We start from the raw sequence: 16,811 nt of genomic DNA, 5'->3' as shown, positions 1-16,811 counted from the left end.
TCTCTACTAAAAATACAAAAATTAGCCAGGCATGGTGGCAGACACCTGTAATCCCAGCTATTAGGGAGGCTGAGGCAGGAGAATTGCTTGAACCCAGGAGGTGGAGGCTGCAGTGAGCCGAGATTGCGCCACTGCACTCCGGCTTAAGCAACAGAGTGAGACTTCATCTCAAAAAAAAAAAAAAAAAAAAAAAGCTACTTTTAAGCCTTTTCCATTTCATTTGACAGAAGCAGAAATAACTGCTTCTCTATTTACTTAAGTAAACCTTAAAATGTGAGGTTTTTTTCCTTGTAGACTTTAACTCTGCCCAGATACTCAGATACTAACATATTAGGAAGGGAAAAGGCAGCAAAATAAAAAACTGATAGCCAAAAAAGTTGCAGAAACAAAAATCAACTAAAATATGGCAGTGGTCTGGAGCCACTTAGTAAATAGTCATAAATACTATAAACCTCAATAGCCTCTGAGGTCACCAGAGGAGGAAGACAGAAAAACAATCAATCAATGACAGCTACAAAACAGTTTGAGAGAATTCTGAGAATGAAATAAACCCTCTAAGGTATCAATTTACTCCATATTATGATAAATAATCAAAATAATGACTTTGAACCATTAATAAAAGTTAAATTATATTCCCTGTGCTGCATTAAGACAAGAAGTTGGCAATACATTTTTAAGATATCCAGATATAAACCTATTAACAACTACCTAAATACATATGGCATTTTACAGTTTACAATGTACTTTTATAAGTATTATCTCATTCTGATATTTCATAAGATTATTATCACTGTATTAGAAATGAAGAAATTGCGTTGGGCACAGTGGCTCACACCTGTAAATCTAGCACTTTAGGAGGCGAGGTAAGCAGATCCCTTGAGCCCAGGAGTTCCAGACCAGCCTGGGCAACATAGTGAAACTCCATCTCTACAAAAAAATACAAAAATTAGCCAGGCATAGTGGTACAAGCCTGTAGTCCTAGCTACGGCAGACACTGAGGTGGGAGGATCACCTGAGCCCACGAGGTCCAGGCTGCAGCGAGCAGTGATCATGCCACTGCACTCTAGCCTGGGCAAGAGAGTGAGAAACTGTCACATAAAAAAAAAAAAAAAAAGAAGAAGAAACTGGCCCCAGCTCTTCTGACTCTTCATCAACGCTCTTTTTACTACCCATATTAGCTTTCACTACCTTCCTGTGTGCCCCAGAACAAAGATCCTATAACTGAGAACTATATCAGACAATACATACACTACTGTTACATAGTTTAGCGTAAGCATTCTAAGTCTTTATGATGGCCTTGGCCAATTTTCTCATTTCTATCTACTGCTAAATCCATACTTTTTTGTTTCCTTAACTGATTATCCAATGATAATAAGGTCAATCCCAAATTAGCCTTAAAAATACCATTTAACCTGGCCCTTTCCTACAAACACTGTCTTTGGATTTAACTGGCTAAGCAGGCATCAGCCTTAAAGGAATATTCTTATGTGACTGTGGACTGGACAGATTGCTGTCCAGCAGTGGGAAAGGAAAAAGGAAGAGAACTTAGATTTATTCTACCAAACATCCTTTAAGGAAGTTTCTAAAAGTATAGCTGGAGAGGAAAAAGAAAAATGGAAGCTCTTCCTGCCCCACTATACCGTTGTAAGAAAGAAACTTAAATGTTTTAAGTAATCTGAGTCCCATAAACTAAGTGGGAGAGACAGAGAACAGGCATATTTCAATCACACTGAAATTCTGCCTAAGGTGGCTCAATCTGTCACTGAAAATCATGCTTCTGTGCACAAATTTAAAAGTGGGGGATGCATTAAAATGCTGGATCCATTAGATAGAATATATGGTCATGAATCAGCTCACCTCTATCCCAGAAAGATCAGTATACTGTACTCATGTATCTCTAGTGCAGAAGTTCTTAACCTGGGATCCAGGGATGCCCAAGAAGTCCTTGGATAGAATTCAGGGGGTCCATTAATTTGGATGGGAAAAAAAAAATTCTATCCTTATTTTCACAAACTTCTAACTAGAATTTAGCTTTTCCTTCGATTATAAATGTAGGCAACAAATCACAACAGTATTAATACCTGTGATTTCATCACCAACAAAAATCAGAGGTGTTTTCCTATCATACTGTACTTATGGCAAACATTTCAAAATATGACTTATATTCCTCACTATATCAAGATAATATTTATTGGCCAGGCATGGTGGCTCATGCCTATAATCCCAGCATTTTGGGAGGCCAAGGCAAGTGGATCACCTGAGACTAGGAGTTCAAGACCAGCCTGGCCAACATGGAGAAACCCCATCTCTACTAAAAAGACAAAAAATTAGCCAGGCGTGGTGGCAGGTGCCTATAATCCCAGCTACTTGGAAGGGTAAGGCAGAAGAAGGGCTTGAATCTAGGAGGCGGAGGTTGCAGTGAGCCGAGATCATGCCACTGCACTCCAGCTTGGGTGACAGAGCGAGACTTCGTCTCAAAAAACAAAAAAACACTATATTTATTATATCTTCTCCTAAATCTTAGTATTTATTATGTTAATAACAAAAGCACACATATCACAAACTAGTTTACTATTTTGGTAACCGTATTTTAGTATGTTTCCTTTGTAATTCTATACATTTTATTTCATACATTTAAAAACATGATTCTGGGAAGGAGTCTACCAAAGGGTTGACAGCATAAAATGGTCAAGCACCCTTACGGGGCTTCCATTTATCTGAGTTCCTAGCTGAGAAATGAAACTCGAGTATAATTAGAATTTTCAGCTTTAAAATATAGTCCAAACGACCACAAAATTAAATGTTGCTGCTTAATGAAAAATCCTTCTATATGGCCAATTTCTCCACATGGTCTTGAAAACTTTAAGTATGGCTACATGTAACTAGTGAGATACTACTTATCTCTTGATTCAGCTTACCTCTTTCATAGTATAAGTGTCTTTTTGTGCACCAACAGACTTTAATAACTTCAAAAGCAATGGCTTTGGTCTAACCTATAAAGAGAAAAGAACTGCTATTATACTTCCAAAATTATCCCAGAACTATAGGCCCTGCAGCAAACATATCCATCAAGTTCAATAAAGGGGATTTGGAAAAAATGCTGGGGAGGATCTAATTATTATGCAAGTATCATGGAATCATCAAGTATCAGTTGTGATCACAGATAGTATCCAATCCAAAACAGCAAAGATTACTTTTTCCTTCAGCTATTTATATTACCTGCTTACTGCCTTACAAACAACCATAAATTACTGAGATCCAATGAGCTTACCGTACTGATCCAACGAGCTTATTGCAAGCTAACTTAGAGAATCAAAGAGAAATGAATAAATCTTTAGAGTGGGTCCTGTTATCAATCTTCTCTTTCTAAAGATTAGGTTCCTGAAGGCTAGAGAACCTAACTAACCCAAGCTGACAAGGGTAATTAAGAACAGATCAGAGATAACAACCCAGGTCCCTCAACTACGACTCAGCATTTTCTTCCTACTATATCATGGTGCCTCTTAGTTAGTCTGCATTTCAAATATCTACTTGACAAACATTTATTGAGCTTCTACTATGCACTGGACAGTGGTAGGTACTGCAAAAGAAATTACAAATAAGACATATGACCTGTATGCAAGGAGCCTGCCAACTAGATTAGGGGTCAATTTTTTTCTGTAAAGAGCCAGACTGTAAGTATTTTAAGCTTTTCATACAAATGGTTCTATCCAAGTAAAAAGCATGGCTACTATGTAAACCAACAGGCATGGTTGCATTCCAGTAAAATTTTCTTTACAGAAAGAAAGGCAGCTGGCTGGGCGAGGTGGCTCATGCCTATAACCCCAGCACTTTGGGAGACATTGCTAGAGGTTTGCTTGAGGCTAGGTGTTCAAGACCAGCCTGGGCCACACTGAGAGACTCCACCTCTACAAAAAAAATTTAAAAACTAAAACAAAAACAGGTAACAGGCCAAAGTTGGCTGACAGGCTAACATTTGCCTGCCCCTTATCTAGAGGTTTTACAAATGGTCTTGAGAAAATAATTGTCATGGGGGAGGGGAATGTAATATACTATGCACTTTCTCCCTTCCTTTTGGTTTATCAAAATCTGCAAAACTCAAGTATCTTTACAGCTTGCCACTACCACACAAACTGGTACCTCTGCACCTCTCTTTAATATGCCTCGGTCCTGTGTCTAACTTTAAAATCTGACAGCACCCCCATTGGGGATGCCTTAAAAACAGATTTTTAAAAATTGCCTATTTCCAGCTAATCAATAAAACAAATATTATTTAACAATTGAAAAATTTAAAATACATATAGAAGTGAATTATTAATTTTTCTGATCACTTTTTTTTAAAACTGTGCTTACATATGCACTTTACTTTCAGGCTAAAGAATGGACTCTCTCAAAAAAGATTTAAAAATAACCTTTTTTCTCCTGAGTTTTTATTATATGCTATATTAGCTTCAAATTAGATAAAATAATTCAAAGTAAAAATCTGTAATGGAAGCCAGGTGCAGTGGCTCAGGTCTGTAATCCCAGCACTTTGGGAGGCCGAGGCAGGCAGATCACCTGAGGTCAGGAGTGTGAGACCAGCCTGGCCAACACAGCGAAACTCCGTCTCTATTAAATATACAAAAATTACCCAGGTGTGGGCCGGGCGCAGTGGCTCACGCCTTTAATCCCAGCACTTTGGGAGGCCAAGACAGGCAGATCACGAGGTCAGAAGTTCAAGACCAGCCTGGACAACATGGTGAAACCCTATCTCTACTAAAAGTACAAAAATTATCCGGGTGTGGAGGTGGGTGCCTGTAATCCCAGCTACTCGGGAGGCTGCAGCAGAATTGCTTGAACCCAGGAAGCAGAGGTTGCAGTGAGCCGAGATCACGCCACTGCACTCCAGCCTGGGCAACAGACCAAGACTCAGTCTCAAAAAAAAAAAAAAAAAAAAATCTGTAATGGAAAGCCATCAGTATATTAGTGACTTAAAAGACATGTATTAATGAGAAAACAGCTATAAAAGATAATAGCATTTGTAATCTTACATTGAAGAACAAGAAGGTAAATTACAGGTGAAGATCTAAATATTTAAAAAATTTAAATCTAGAAGAAAATATAGGAATATATTTGCAAGATCTTGGGACAGGAGAGTTCTTCCAAAGCATGATATGAAATTCAAAAGCCAACAAATTTTACTTCATAGAATTGTTCTCAGTGGGGAAAAGACAACATAAAATTAAATGCTACATTAGTAAACAACAAAAGTTAAATATACTTGAAACACATAGAGCTACTCCAATTACTAAGAAAAATTTTTAAAAACTAAAAGGAAAATGGACAGATAAGACTAGGCAAGTCCCAGAAGAAATAAATGACTTAACAAAATGGAGGCCTGGTGCAGTGATTCACGCCTGTAATCCCAGCACTTTGGGAGGCCGAGGCAGGCAGATCACCTGAAGTTGGGAGTTCAAGACCAGCCTGACCAACATGGAAAAACCCCATCTCTACTAAAAATACAAAATTAGCTGAGCGTGGTGGCGCATGCCTGTAATCCCAGCTACTCCAGAGGCTGAGGCAAGAGAATCGCTTGAACCTGGGAGGCAGAGGTTGCAATGAGACAAGATCTCGCCATTGCACTCCAGCCTGGGCAACAGGAGTGAAACTCTGTCTCAAAAAAAACAAAAACAAAAAGAAAAAGGAAAGGTGCCCAGCCTCACCAAGAAACTAGAGAAAAATGAATTTAAACAATGGTACAGTACCTTTTATCAAAAAAATAGTAATAATAATAAAAGAGGCCAGGCGCAGTGACTCACGCCTGCAATCCCAGCACTTTGGGAGGCCGAGGCGGGCGGATCACCAGGTCAGGGGATCGAGATCATCCTGGCTAACATGGTGAAACCCCGTCTCTACTAAAAATACAAAAAATTAGCCGGGCGTGGTGGTGGGCGCCTGTAGTCCCAGCTACTCGGGAGGCTGAGGCAGGGGAATGGCGTGAACCCGGGGAACGGAGATTGCAGTGAGCCGAGATTGTGCCACTGCACTCCAGCCTGGGAGACAGAGCAAGACTCCGCCTCAAAAAAAAATAATAATAATAATAATTAAAGATTGGTGATATTCAGTATTGGCAGGAGTGAAACTGTTAGAGCCTTTTGGTGAGCAAGTTACCAGCAGCAATCAAATAGTAAAATTGAGAACTCAGGAGTTCTAATTCTATAAAATCTTTTTCTTTTCTTTTTTTTTTTTTTAGACGGAGTTTCGCTCTTATCGCCCAGGCTGGAGTGAAATGGCACAATCTTGGCTCACCGCAACCTCTGCCTCCTGGGTTCAAGCGATTCTCCTGCCCCAGCCTCCTCACAGCTGGGATTATAGGCGCGCGCCACCATGCCCGACTAATTTTTGTATTTTTAGTAGAGACAGATTTTCACCATGTTGGCCAGGCTAGTCTTGAACTCCTCATCTCAGGTGATCGGTCCGCCTTGGCCTCCCAAAGTGATGGGATTACAGGGGTGAGCCACCGCGGCCAGCCTATAATTCTATAAAATCTTTCTTACAGAAATAGTCACACGGGATGCATGTACAAAGCGGCACTATCTGTAATACTCAAAAACAGGAGGCAATTTTTAAAAACCTATCAGTAAAGGCATAAATAATTTTTAAAATGGTATACTCATGCTGTGGAATACTATGCAGCCATTAAAAAGAATTCTGTAGACTTTATTGACAAGGATGCAAGTCACAGAACAACTATAGTTTCATCTTGTTAGTACAACAAACAGGACAATAACATAGATTTAAATTCAAATGTAAATATATGTGGGTACGCACACAAAAAATCTAAAAGGAAACATGGAGCAAAAAGCCTGGAATTTTCAGGTTTTACTTTAAAATTTCTCTAATGACAAAAATCTTTAAAACAAGCACGAATAATTTTTTTGACTTTTAAAAACCATTTTTAAAAATTAAATACTGGGAGGTCAAAAAGGAAAAAAAAATCAGTCACGTAACAAACGTAACTTCAACCACGCTTAACAATGTAATGGAACTAATTTTTAAAGCAAATGTGGCAAATGGCTAAAAAAATACTGACCAGTTCTTAACAGTTTTTAACTCCACGCAGTTACGCCAGAGGTAGCACACTTTAAGCTATGCACATACAATTTTATTTACAGAGCCATGCTACAATTGAGGTATACGAAATTTAGTTTATCACTTCATAAAATAAATTATTCTTAAAAGTTATACGAGACAAAAATACTAACCAGGGTCTCTTGTTCCGAAGCTGGAATCTGTGAGGTGGTTACAGCACCATCAGTAGGTACAGACATGTTGGTATTGCACATTTGCCTACAAGGAAAAAAAAGACACGATGAAAACTGGAAATCATGAAACATTTGTGGAAAATACATCATATATAAAGAACATAAACAAGTTAAAACTAAAGCTACAAGCAAGTCGGTGCTTACCTGGATCAGCAGAGAAAAAGTGGTGTGCGTCCGTGCCCACAGGTCTACCCTCCAATCGCCACTGAACACAGCTGGGAAAATGCATGGTTTAAATAGCCCCAGCTGGAGACAAGTCAGGACTTAACTCCTTTTACTGCAGTTTCGGAACGTGTCTGAACTTGACCAGCTCAAGAGGAAAAGCTGAGTCAACCTGCCCACTGAACCGGCCCAATCCCGCCCAGACTACGCGCAGCGTTCACACTAGTGACCCGACAGGCACCTGCGATCATCCGGACCTCCCGCGCCGAAGCGGCCCCGCAGCCCCCGGCCCACGTGACCTTTACCCTGGACTCCCGCGGAGACGTCCGAACCACCCCCACCCCCACCGCCGCGAAAGCCGTCCGAAATCCCGCCCTCCTCCCTGGCGGCGACTGCCTAGCCCCAGTCCAACAAAACCTCCGCAAAGCCACGTGCCCCATGCCCCGCGCCCCCAGCCACGAACCGCACAAAGGCTGCGAACGGGCAGAGGCTGGGAACCAGCGATAGAGGGGACACCGTCAGAGCCCAGACCCAAAAGTGACCGCTCGCTGCCGGGCCGGTACCTGCTCCTCACCATCCGGGGTTTTCGCGCTGGGAGTCGGGGGTCCCTCAAGACTCCCCAGTTTCCTTCACGGGGCGCGCGGAAGCACGACGCCCTGGGCCTCGGGGACCATTCCACTCTCCGGGCCAGGGCACTGGGCGCTCGTACGCACTAATCCGGGGAGGGACGGTGCTCCTGGCTGCGAAAGCAGCAGGAACTCGGTCAGAGGGGTCGCGGCCGCCCCTCGGGCTCGGCTTCTTGCTCCATCTTCCCGACACACAGGGCCACACAGGGCCACACAGGCCCCAGAAGCAGCCAAGCTCGCCGCGGTGCCTCGGTGCGCGCCCCCTACCGCCCGAGGGGAGCGCGCGGGTCGTCGCGGCGCATCCGGGCATTTGTGCGCGCGCACACAACCGGCCCCGCTTCCGCCAATTGGGTCCGGGGCTCGGCCGCACCACCTCCGGGATGATGGAGTGGGGGGTGTCGCCCCGCGGGCGCGGCGGGCTCTGAGGCGGGGTGGGGGTGTTGGCCGCGAGCTGAGAGGGTGGGGCTCGGCCTGGCGCGGAGCCAGCAAGGTTTGGCGCTGTGACACTCCTTTAGCCGTTGCGCTATGTTTGTATTTCTTGTGTTTACACTTCCCGCCCGCGGTGGAAACTGCGACAAATGCTGATCTCCGTGTCGCTGTTACCAAAAAGAAACCAAAATTAACAGCTGTTTAATATATTAAGCCCACTCCACCAGCCGCTGGAGTTGTACCCAAATGAGTTATTTTAAGGCCTGTTTTTAAAAAAGATTAAAAATAGCACTTAAGGCAGGCTTATACACCGGTGCATACAGCTGTTCTGGTTGGAGAACGAAGATGCTGGTTACCGTTGGTGGGGAGGGGAGCGGTTACTCCGCGCTTTTAGAATGTTTGGGTTTGGCTGGGCGCGGTGGCTCACGCTTGTAATCCCATCACTTTGGGTAGGCCGAGGCGGGTGGATCACTTGAGGTCAGGAGTTCAACCTGGCCAACATGGGAAACGCCGTCTCTACTAAAAACTACAAAAATTAGTCCGGCGTGGTGGCGGTCACCTGTAATCCCAGCTACTCTACTCCGGAGGCTGAGGCAGGACAATCCTGTGAACCCAGGAGGCAGAGGCTGCAGTGAGCCAAGATCATGCTACTGCACTCCAGCCTGGGCGACAGGGCAAGACTCTCAGAAAAACAAAAACAAAGTTTGGGTTTGTTAATCTACACATTCATTATCATTAAAATATATATTTATATATTATGCACTCATTCTGACTCACCTACTTTCCCACAGAGATGTGGCAAAAACGTTTTTGATGCGGTTTCATAAATTGAGGACATAAAGAATTGAGTTAGCTAAACCCAAAAACACAGCCATTGCAAAGAAGGAACACGTTTCTTCTCTGGCCAGTAAGTGATTAGCTCCTTGTGAACAAGGACCTTTTTTTATAAAGTTATATCCTTCCCTTCTGCAGCTTTTTTTTTTTTATAAAGTTATATCCTTCCCTTCTCCCGCTTCCCAGCCTACCAGAAAGGAAACTTCCTTAAACATAGTGGTCACTCAGTTGATTTAAGTTGATTGCCAATATTATTAACTTAAGAGATTTAATATGTGGCTTTTAAAAAGATAATCTCATCTTCATCAGATCATATACAGTGGGGTTTCTAATAGACTCAGTGCTTGACCCTGGATGAAAGAAAATCTCAAGCAGTGAGAAAATGTAAGCATGAAAAGATAAGTGATAGGCTGCGCACGGTGGCTCACACTTGTAATCCCAGCACTTTGGGAGGCTGAGGTGGGCGGATCACGAGGTTAGGAGTTCGAGACCAGCCTGGACAAGATGGTGAAACCTTGTCTCTACTAAAAATACAAAAATTAACCGGGCCCCGTGGCGGGCGCCTGTAATCCTAGCCACTTGGGAGGCTGAGGCAGAAGAATCGCTTGATCTCGGGAGGCAGAGGTTGCAGTGAGCGGAGATCGCGCCACTGCAGTCCAGCCTGGGTGACAGAGCAAGACTCCATCTCAGAAGAAAAAAAAAAAAAAGAGATAAGTGATAGAGGTTGATATTTGTTAAATATCAAGTGAACGAATGGGTTTGTGCTATAAAAGTTCAGAGACAGAATTAATTGCTTAGTAAATGCTGGAGGCAGTTCACAAAGGCCTCAGAGATCACACATATTTTGTGTCTTGAAAGATGGTGAGACTTAAATAAAAGCAGAGAATATTCCAGGCACAAGAAAATTATCAAAAAATACAGAAAGGAAAATATAAGAGGACTGTTTGAGATACAATAAATAAATCCGTTTGACTTGCATGAAAGTCAAGAAGAAGTTTTAAGAACTTGGAGTCTCCTTAAATGCCAAGCAAGGAAATTTGGGCTTTCGACAGAGTAGACATTAGAAGCATAAAAACAAGTGATTTGCTTCAAACTGTATTTTAACAGGACCACCAAGAGTAGATTCAAACTCAGAATAGTCGGGCCGGCTGCCTTCTGGACCGACTTTCCCCCTTCTCATTGGCCTTGTGCTTTGAAAAAATTCTCTTGACAAAATTATTAGAGCAGAAAAAAAAAGGCAGAACTGATAAGATTAGTCCTTTTCTAATGGAACCAGAAAAGAAGGGTCAGAAATGAAGGCAGAAGGGAGAAGCGGGGGTGGGGGAGAGAGAGAGAAGTAAAAAGGATTCACTCAAGAACCTGGTATTCAAAACTACGTGTACCAGCACTACCACAGCAGTATGACTCAGTGTCCACCTAAAGCATGATGATACTGCTTACCAAAAAAAGTCTGGAGGGAATGAAAAGTTGGGTTAGTTTTAAGTGATGGGTCACAGAACAGAATTCGGTGGTAAAAAGCTTAGGCTGGGAACAGAGCTTGAAACAGCAAAGGAATGAGAGGAACGACCAAAAAGCCAAGGACCATATAGTGATGTCTGAAAAATCAGAATCAAGTAATAATATTGAATACTGCAAAAGTCAGAGAAAATGTGGAAATAAGAAAGCAAGCGATCTGGAAAGTGGCGAGTAAGATGGAATATGAGGAGGTTGCTGAGAGCTGGGAGGAGACGGCAGACAGCGGGGAAATAGACGTCTGGGAAAAAAACTGTAGATCACACAGAAAGCAGGAAATTCAAATCTCCCAAAGTGCCCATTGTGATTCAGGATGATAATTTTCCCCCGGGACCCCCTCCACAGGTCCGCATCCTCAAGAGGCCCACCAGCAACGGTGTGGTCAGCAGCCCCAAGTCTGCTAGCAGGCCCGCCCTTCCAGTCAAGTCCCTGGCACAGTGGGAGGCCGAGTACACCGAGGCCAGGAAGCGGATCCTGGGCAGCGCCAACCCGAGGAGAAGCAGGAGAAACCCATCCTCGATAGGCCTTCCTCTGATCTTCTTCCCTTCAGGCCAACCAGGATCTCCTAACCCGAAGACAGCAGACAGCCCAATAATGTGATCAGACAGCCTCTGGGTCCTGATGGGTCACACGGCTTCAAACAGCGCAGATAAATGCAGGCAAGAAGAGATGGCGCGACTGCCGCGTCAACGCGTCCTGGGTCGTCCGCCAAGGGTTGCACTACCGTGGCAGACAGCTGGACTTGAGCAGCGGGAACTTGACTTACTTGCCTGGTGATCCCCGTTGCTCCGCCCACTGTGACCTTGAATCCCATGCACTGTGACCTCCCCCCTTCTCCTCCTTCCCACTGTGATTGGCACTTTGACAAGGACTGTCCCAAGTCAATGGAAAGGGAAAGGGTGAGGGTTAGGAGAAGGTTGGGGGGAACCCACCAATTACTCAGAGTAGAGAGTCAGACAGGGCCAGCAATAGCGGTTTATCATGCTCATTAATTTGGGATTTCAAAACACAAATGAACTCACACCTACCCACCCCCAACTGCATGTCATCACTTAAAAAGTGAGTTCCATTTGAAAAAAAAGAAAGCAAACTATCTGCTCACTCTAAAAGCAGGTGCTGTTGTTTGTGACTTTGCCATTTAAAAAAATACAGACCAGCTGCTGCTGTTTGCTTGCATTCCACAGTTATCTTGTGTCACTTTGCCCTTTGTTGTGCTTACTTGAAGTTTCTCTAGAGGCAAACTGCTTATTTCTAGTAGCGTTGTTCTTGATGCCCAAGAGGTGTTCCAAGAGGTTGAGATACTTTGAGTGTCTTTATATTCTTTGGGACATAAACTCTGCAAACAAGGCTCACACCTGTAATCCCAGCACTGTGGGAGGCCAAGGCTGGAGGATCTATTGAGGCCAAGAGTTTGAGACCAGCCTGAGCAACATGGCGAAACCCTGTCTCTACAAATTGCAAAAAAAAATTAGCGAGGCGTGGTGGCACTCACCTATAGTCCTAGCTACTTGGGAGCCAGAGCTGGGAGGATGGCTTGAGCCCGGATAGGTTGTGGTGTGATCCTGCCACTGCACTCCAGCCTATGTGACAGAGTGAGACCATGTCTCAAGGGAAAAAAAAAAAGTCTGCAACAGACTTATCTTGACCCAAGGGCCACTTCGTACTTGTATTTATTAGTCATAACTAATCTTTTGTCTTTCTTTTTTTTTTTTTTTTTTTTGAGACGGAGTCTCACTCTGTCACCCAGGTTGGAGTGCAGTGGCACAATCTCAGCTCACTGCAGCCTCCACCTCCCGGGTTCAAGTGATTCTCCTGCCTCAGCCTCCCGAGTAGCTGGGATTACAAGCTTGCGCCACCATACCCGGCTAATTTTTGTATTTTTAGTAGAGACGGGATTTCACCATGTTGGCCAGGCTGGTCTCGAACTCCTGGCCTCAGGTGATCCACCCGTCTCACCCTCCCAAAATGCTGGGATTATAGGCGTGAGCCACTGTGCCTGGCCACAACTAATCTTTAAAGCATGGTGAAAACTAAACAAGATTTAGCTCAGAAACCGTGTTTAGAATGCTGAGTTTCACAATATTTATGAGACCATCTAAAATTACAGAAGTAGTTCAAATTCCTTATGTCTTTCCAAACATCTGGAACTGAATAGTGTTATTTAAAAAGCAAAATCCGGGCCGGACGCAGTGGCTCACGCCTGTAATCCCAGTACTTTGGGAGGCCAAGACAGGCAGATCACTGAAGGTCAGGAGTTTGAGACCAGCATGTAAAACCCCGTCCCTGCTAAAAATACAAAAATTAGGCGGGCATGGTGGTGCAAGCCTGTACTCTCAGCTGCTCGGGAGGCTGAGGCAGCAGAATCTCTTGAACCTGGGAGGCAGATGTTGCAGTGAGCCGAGATCGCACCACTGCACTCGAGCCTGGGCAGCAGAGCAAGACTCTGTCCTGGAAAATAAAAAAGTAAAAAATAGGCCGGGCATGGTGGCTCACGCCTGTAATCCCAGCACTTTGGGAGGGTGAGGCGGATGGATCACCTGAGGCCAGGAGTTCGAGACCAGCCTGGCCAGCATGGTGAAACCCTGTCTCTACTAAAAATACAAAAAATTAGCCAGGTATGGTGGTGCACGCCTGTAATCCCAGCTACTCCAGAGGCTGAGGCAGGAGAATTGCTTAAACCTGGGAGGCAGAGATCATGCCACTGCGCTCCAGCCTGGGAGACAGAGTGAGAGTGAGACTCCATCTCAAAAAATAAATAAATAAATAAAGTAAAAAATAAAAAGCAAAATCCCAGCAAGTAGTGAATACAATGACTTTTTGTTTTTACTTTGAAAATTAATCAACTTTTTGTTTGACTGAAACATACAGAAACATTCACAGAACAATTAATACTCAACAAAAGAAACCACTGCCTCAAGTTCTTCTGCTCTGCAGAACAAAAAAAGAAAAAAAGAAACCACTACCCAGAATTCACATTTGTCATTCTTGCATCAAACATATTTTTTTCATTATTTATTTATTTATTTTTGAAACAGAGTCTTGCTCTGTCGTCCACACTGAGTGCAGTGAGCCAAGATCGTACCACTATGCCTGGCTAATTTTTAGTATTTTTAGTAGAGATGGGGTTTTACCATGTTGGCCAGGCTGGTCTCAAACTCCCGACCTCAAGCAATCCACCTGCCTTGGCCTCCCAAAATGCTAGGATTACAGGTGTGAGCCACTGAGCCTGGCCTAAATAAATTTTTTTAATGAAACATTGCTTAAAAAATTAAAATTTCACTGTTATTCTTTATCCCATTCCCCTCCCTTCTCTTGATAATGATCAATTTGATGCCTGTCCACTAAGTCTGTGTTTTATACATTCACCGTAAATTTATGAATCCATAAACAACACAGACAGTAGGCTGCATACCTATAAGAGGACTTGCTGGGCAACATAATAGTAAACCTTAGAGTAAGTTTCAATATGTAACAGGAAAAGCTCTCTTTATCTTTTTCAGTATTGTTTTGGCTCTTCCTGGATGTTAACTTTTAGAACCAGTTTGTCTAATTCACAAAAAGAATCCTCTTGGGATTTTGCTTTTCGTTGCATTGGATTGTTAGACTAATTTGACTTATTTTCAGTATGAATTCTTCCCAGATAAGAACATGATATATCACTCCATTTTTAGGTCTCTCTTAACATCCTTTAATAATGCTTTATTGTTTCCTCCTTAAAGCTGTTGTATGTTTGGCTGGCTTTTTTCTGAAGTGCTTTATAAGTTTTATTGCTGTTTTTAAATTACACCTTTTAAAATTTTCTTTTCTTTTTTTTTGAGGTGGAGTTTCGCTCTGTCACCCAGGCTGGAGTGCAGTGGTGCGATCTTGGCTCACTGTAAGCTCCGCCTCCCGGGTTCATGCCATTCTCCTGCCTCAGCCTCCGGAGTAGCTGGGACTACAGGCGCCTGCCACCACGCCCGGCTTTTTTTTTGTATTTTTAGTAGAGACAAGGTTTCACTGTGTTAGCCAGGATGGTCTCGATCTTCTGACCTCGTGATCCGCCCACCTCGGCCTCCCAAAGTGCTGGGATTACAGGCGTGAGCCACCATGCCCAGCCGTAACATTTTATTTTCTATTTGGTTATTGCTAACATATGAAACAATTACTCATTTTTGTGTTTTGATCTTATAGCCAGCCAGCAATACTGCTTTTTTGTTCTTTCTGTTTTTGTTTTTTGGTTTTTGGTTTTTTTTTGAGACGGAGTCTCACTCTGTCACCCAGACGGGAGTGCAGTGGCACAATCTCAGCTCACTGCAATGTCTGCCTCCCTGGTTCAAAGGATTCTTCTGCCTTAGCCTCCTGAGTATCTGGCACTACAGGTGCGTGCCACCACACCTGGCTAATTTTTATATTTTTACTAGAGATGGGGTTTCGCCATGTTGGCCAGGCTGGTCTCGAACTCCTGACCTCGTGATCCACCCACCTTGGCCTCCCAAAGTGCTGGGATTACAGGCTGTATTTTGTTTTGTTATACAGTACTATTAGTTTTTCAGTAGATGCTCTTGGATTTTCTATGTTAATAATATCATTTGCAAAAATCACTAACTTGTCTCTTCCTTAAACCTCTTTTTCATTTTCTTACAACCATTAGAATGGAATAGTAGCAATGATAGTGGGCATCCTCATCTTATTCATGACATTAGTAAAAATGCTTTTAAAATGTGATGCTTGCTGTAAATTTTAGGTAGATGCTCTTTATTACATAAAAGTTTCCTTCTATTCCTGGTTTTTTGAGGTTATAAAAAAGTATGAATCAGTGTTCAGTTTTATACACTGCTTTTTTATGCATCTAGAAATGACCCTGTGGCTTTTCTCCTTTAATCTGTCTATGTGGTGAGAGTATATTGATAGATTTCCAATATTGACCTTCCTTGTTTTACTCAGATAAAATTCTACTTAGTTACAATAGATCTCTTTTTTTGGACATTTATGAACTGAATTTTTAAGAGGAAAAATATTACACAATGATATGGGAGCATAATTGAGTTCCTGCTCTTAGAAGATAACAAATATTTCAGAGATTTTAGTAGGAATATTGCCCTGTTAAGAATGCTCAATTCTCTAAAGCTAAGTTCAAATAAGGCCCAATTCTTGGCCTGAGACTCTGGTTCCCACAAGGGCAATACAGGCTGAACTGGTTTGATAACTTTTACCATTGAGAGTTTTTTTTTCTTTTTGAGACGGAGTTTTGCTCTTATTGCCCAGGCTGGAGTGCAATGGCTTGATCTCGACTCACTGCAACCTCCGCCTCCCAGATACAAGTGATTCTCCTGTCTCAGCATCTGAAGTAGCTCAGATTACAGGCATGTGCCACCACACCCAGCTAATTTTTTGTATTTAGTAGAGACATGTTTCACCATGTTAGTCAGGCTGGTCGTGAACTCCTGACCTCAGGTGATCCACCCGCCTCAACCTCCCAAAGTGCTGGGATTATAGGCGTGTGCCACTGCACCCGGCCACGTTTAAGAGTTTTAAGGAAGGAGCAGGAATAATAGAAGTCATCTTTTGGTGGAACGAAGAGTTTATAATCTCCCAGCTGACCTAAATCTGAGATCTGTGATCGTATCTAGTCTGAAAGTTACAGAGCCACTCAGCTGGCAGAAGAAAAGTAGTGAAGTTGAACAGCATCCCCACTCTTTGGGGTGGAAAGGTTGCTGGAGTTTCCCCCAGATTAAGTGGTTCATGGAGAAGATGGAAGGAGTATAAGCAGTTCTGCTGGTAACTCCTAAAATGGCCACTACCTGGGTAATAGAACCCTGGAAGCAAAAGACATAGAATATCTATTGGTAGAATGTGCTGGGCTAGGGAGAAAGAAGTTGAGCTTCATTCATATACCCCTGCTCAACTTCCTACCAGGACCATGCCACGAGTCTTTCTGGAGAAATATCATCTGGACACCTGCCAG

The 16,811-nt window shown here is 43.1% G+C and overlaps 1 protein-coding gene and 1 pseudogene across 4 annotated transcripts in view; one reads left to right on the top strand and one right to left on the bottom strand.

Moving 5' to 3' along the window:
* MDM2 (MDM2 proto-oncogene) overlaps positions 1-11,176 on the bottom strand; it is a 34,463-nt gene extending 23,287 nt beyond the window's left edge. Inside the window, exons 1-3 of one of the 4 annotated variants that reach the window (XM_003808717.6) lie at positions 8,030-11,176; positions 7,245-7,329; positions 2,919-2,993 (exon numbers count right to left, since the gene is read on the bottom strand). In XM_003808717.6, coding sequence (XP_003808765.1) covers positions 2,919-2,993; positions 7,245-7,329; positions 8,030-8,043 — 174 coding nt within the window. In that variant the 5' untranslated portion in view covers positions 8,044-11,176. Of the gene's footprint in view, positions 1-835; positions 928-2,918; positions 2,994-7,244; positions 7,330-8,029 lie in introns of those variants that run through there. The other 3 variants (XM_055095882.2, XM_063593542.1, XM_055095884.2) reach the window with 3 other exon arrangements.
* LOC129393521 (SUZ domain-containing protein 1-like) lies at positions 11,047-14,088 on the top strand (annotated as a pseudogene).
* The last annotated feature ends 2,723 nt before the right edge of the window (positions 14,089-16,811 follow it).

Source organism: Pan paniscus, chromosome 10 (genome assembly GCF_029289425.2).
Source record: "Pan paniscus chromosome 10, NHGRI_mPanPan1-v2.0_pri, whole genome shotgun sequence".
Lineage (NCBI taxonomy): Eukaryota > Metazoa > Chordata > Mammalia > Primates > Hominidae > Pan > Pan paniscus.
Note: the sequence above shows the minus strand (reverse complement) of the source record. Positions and strands in the feature narration are given on the sequence as shown.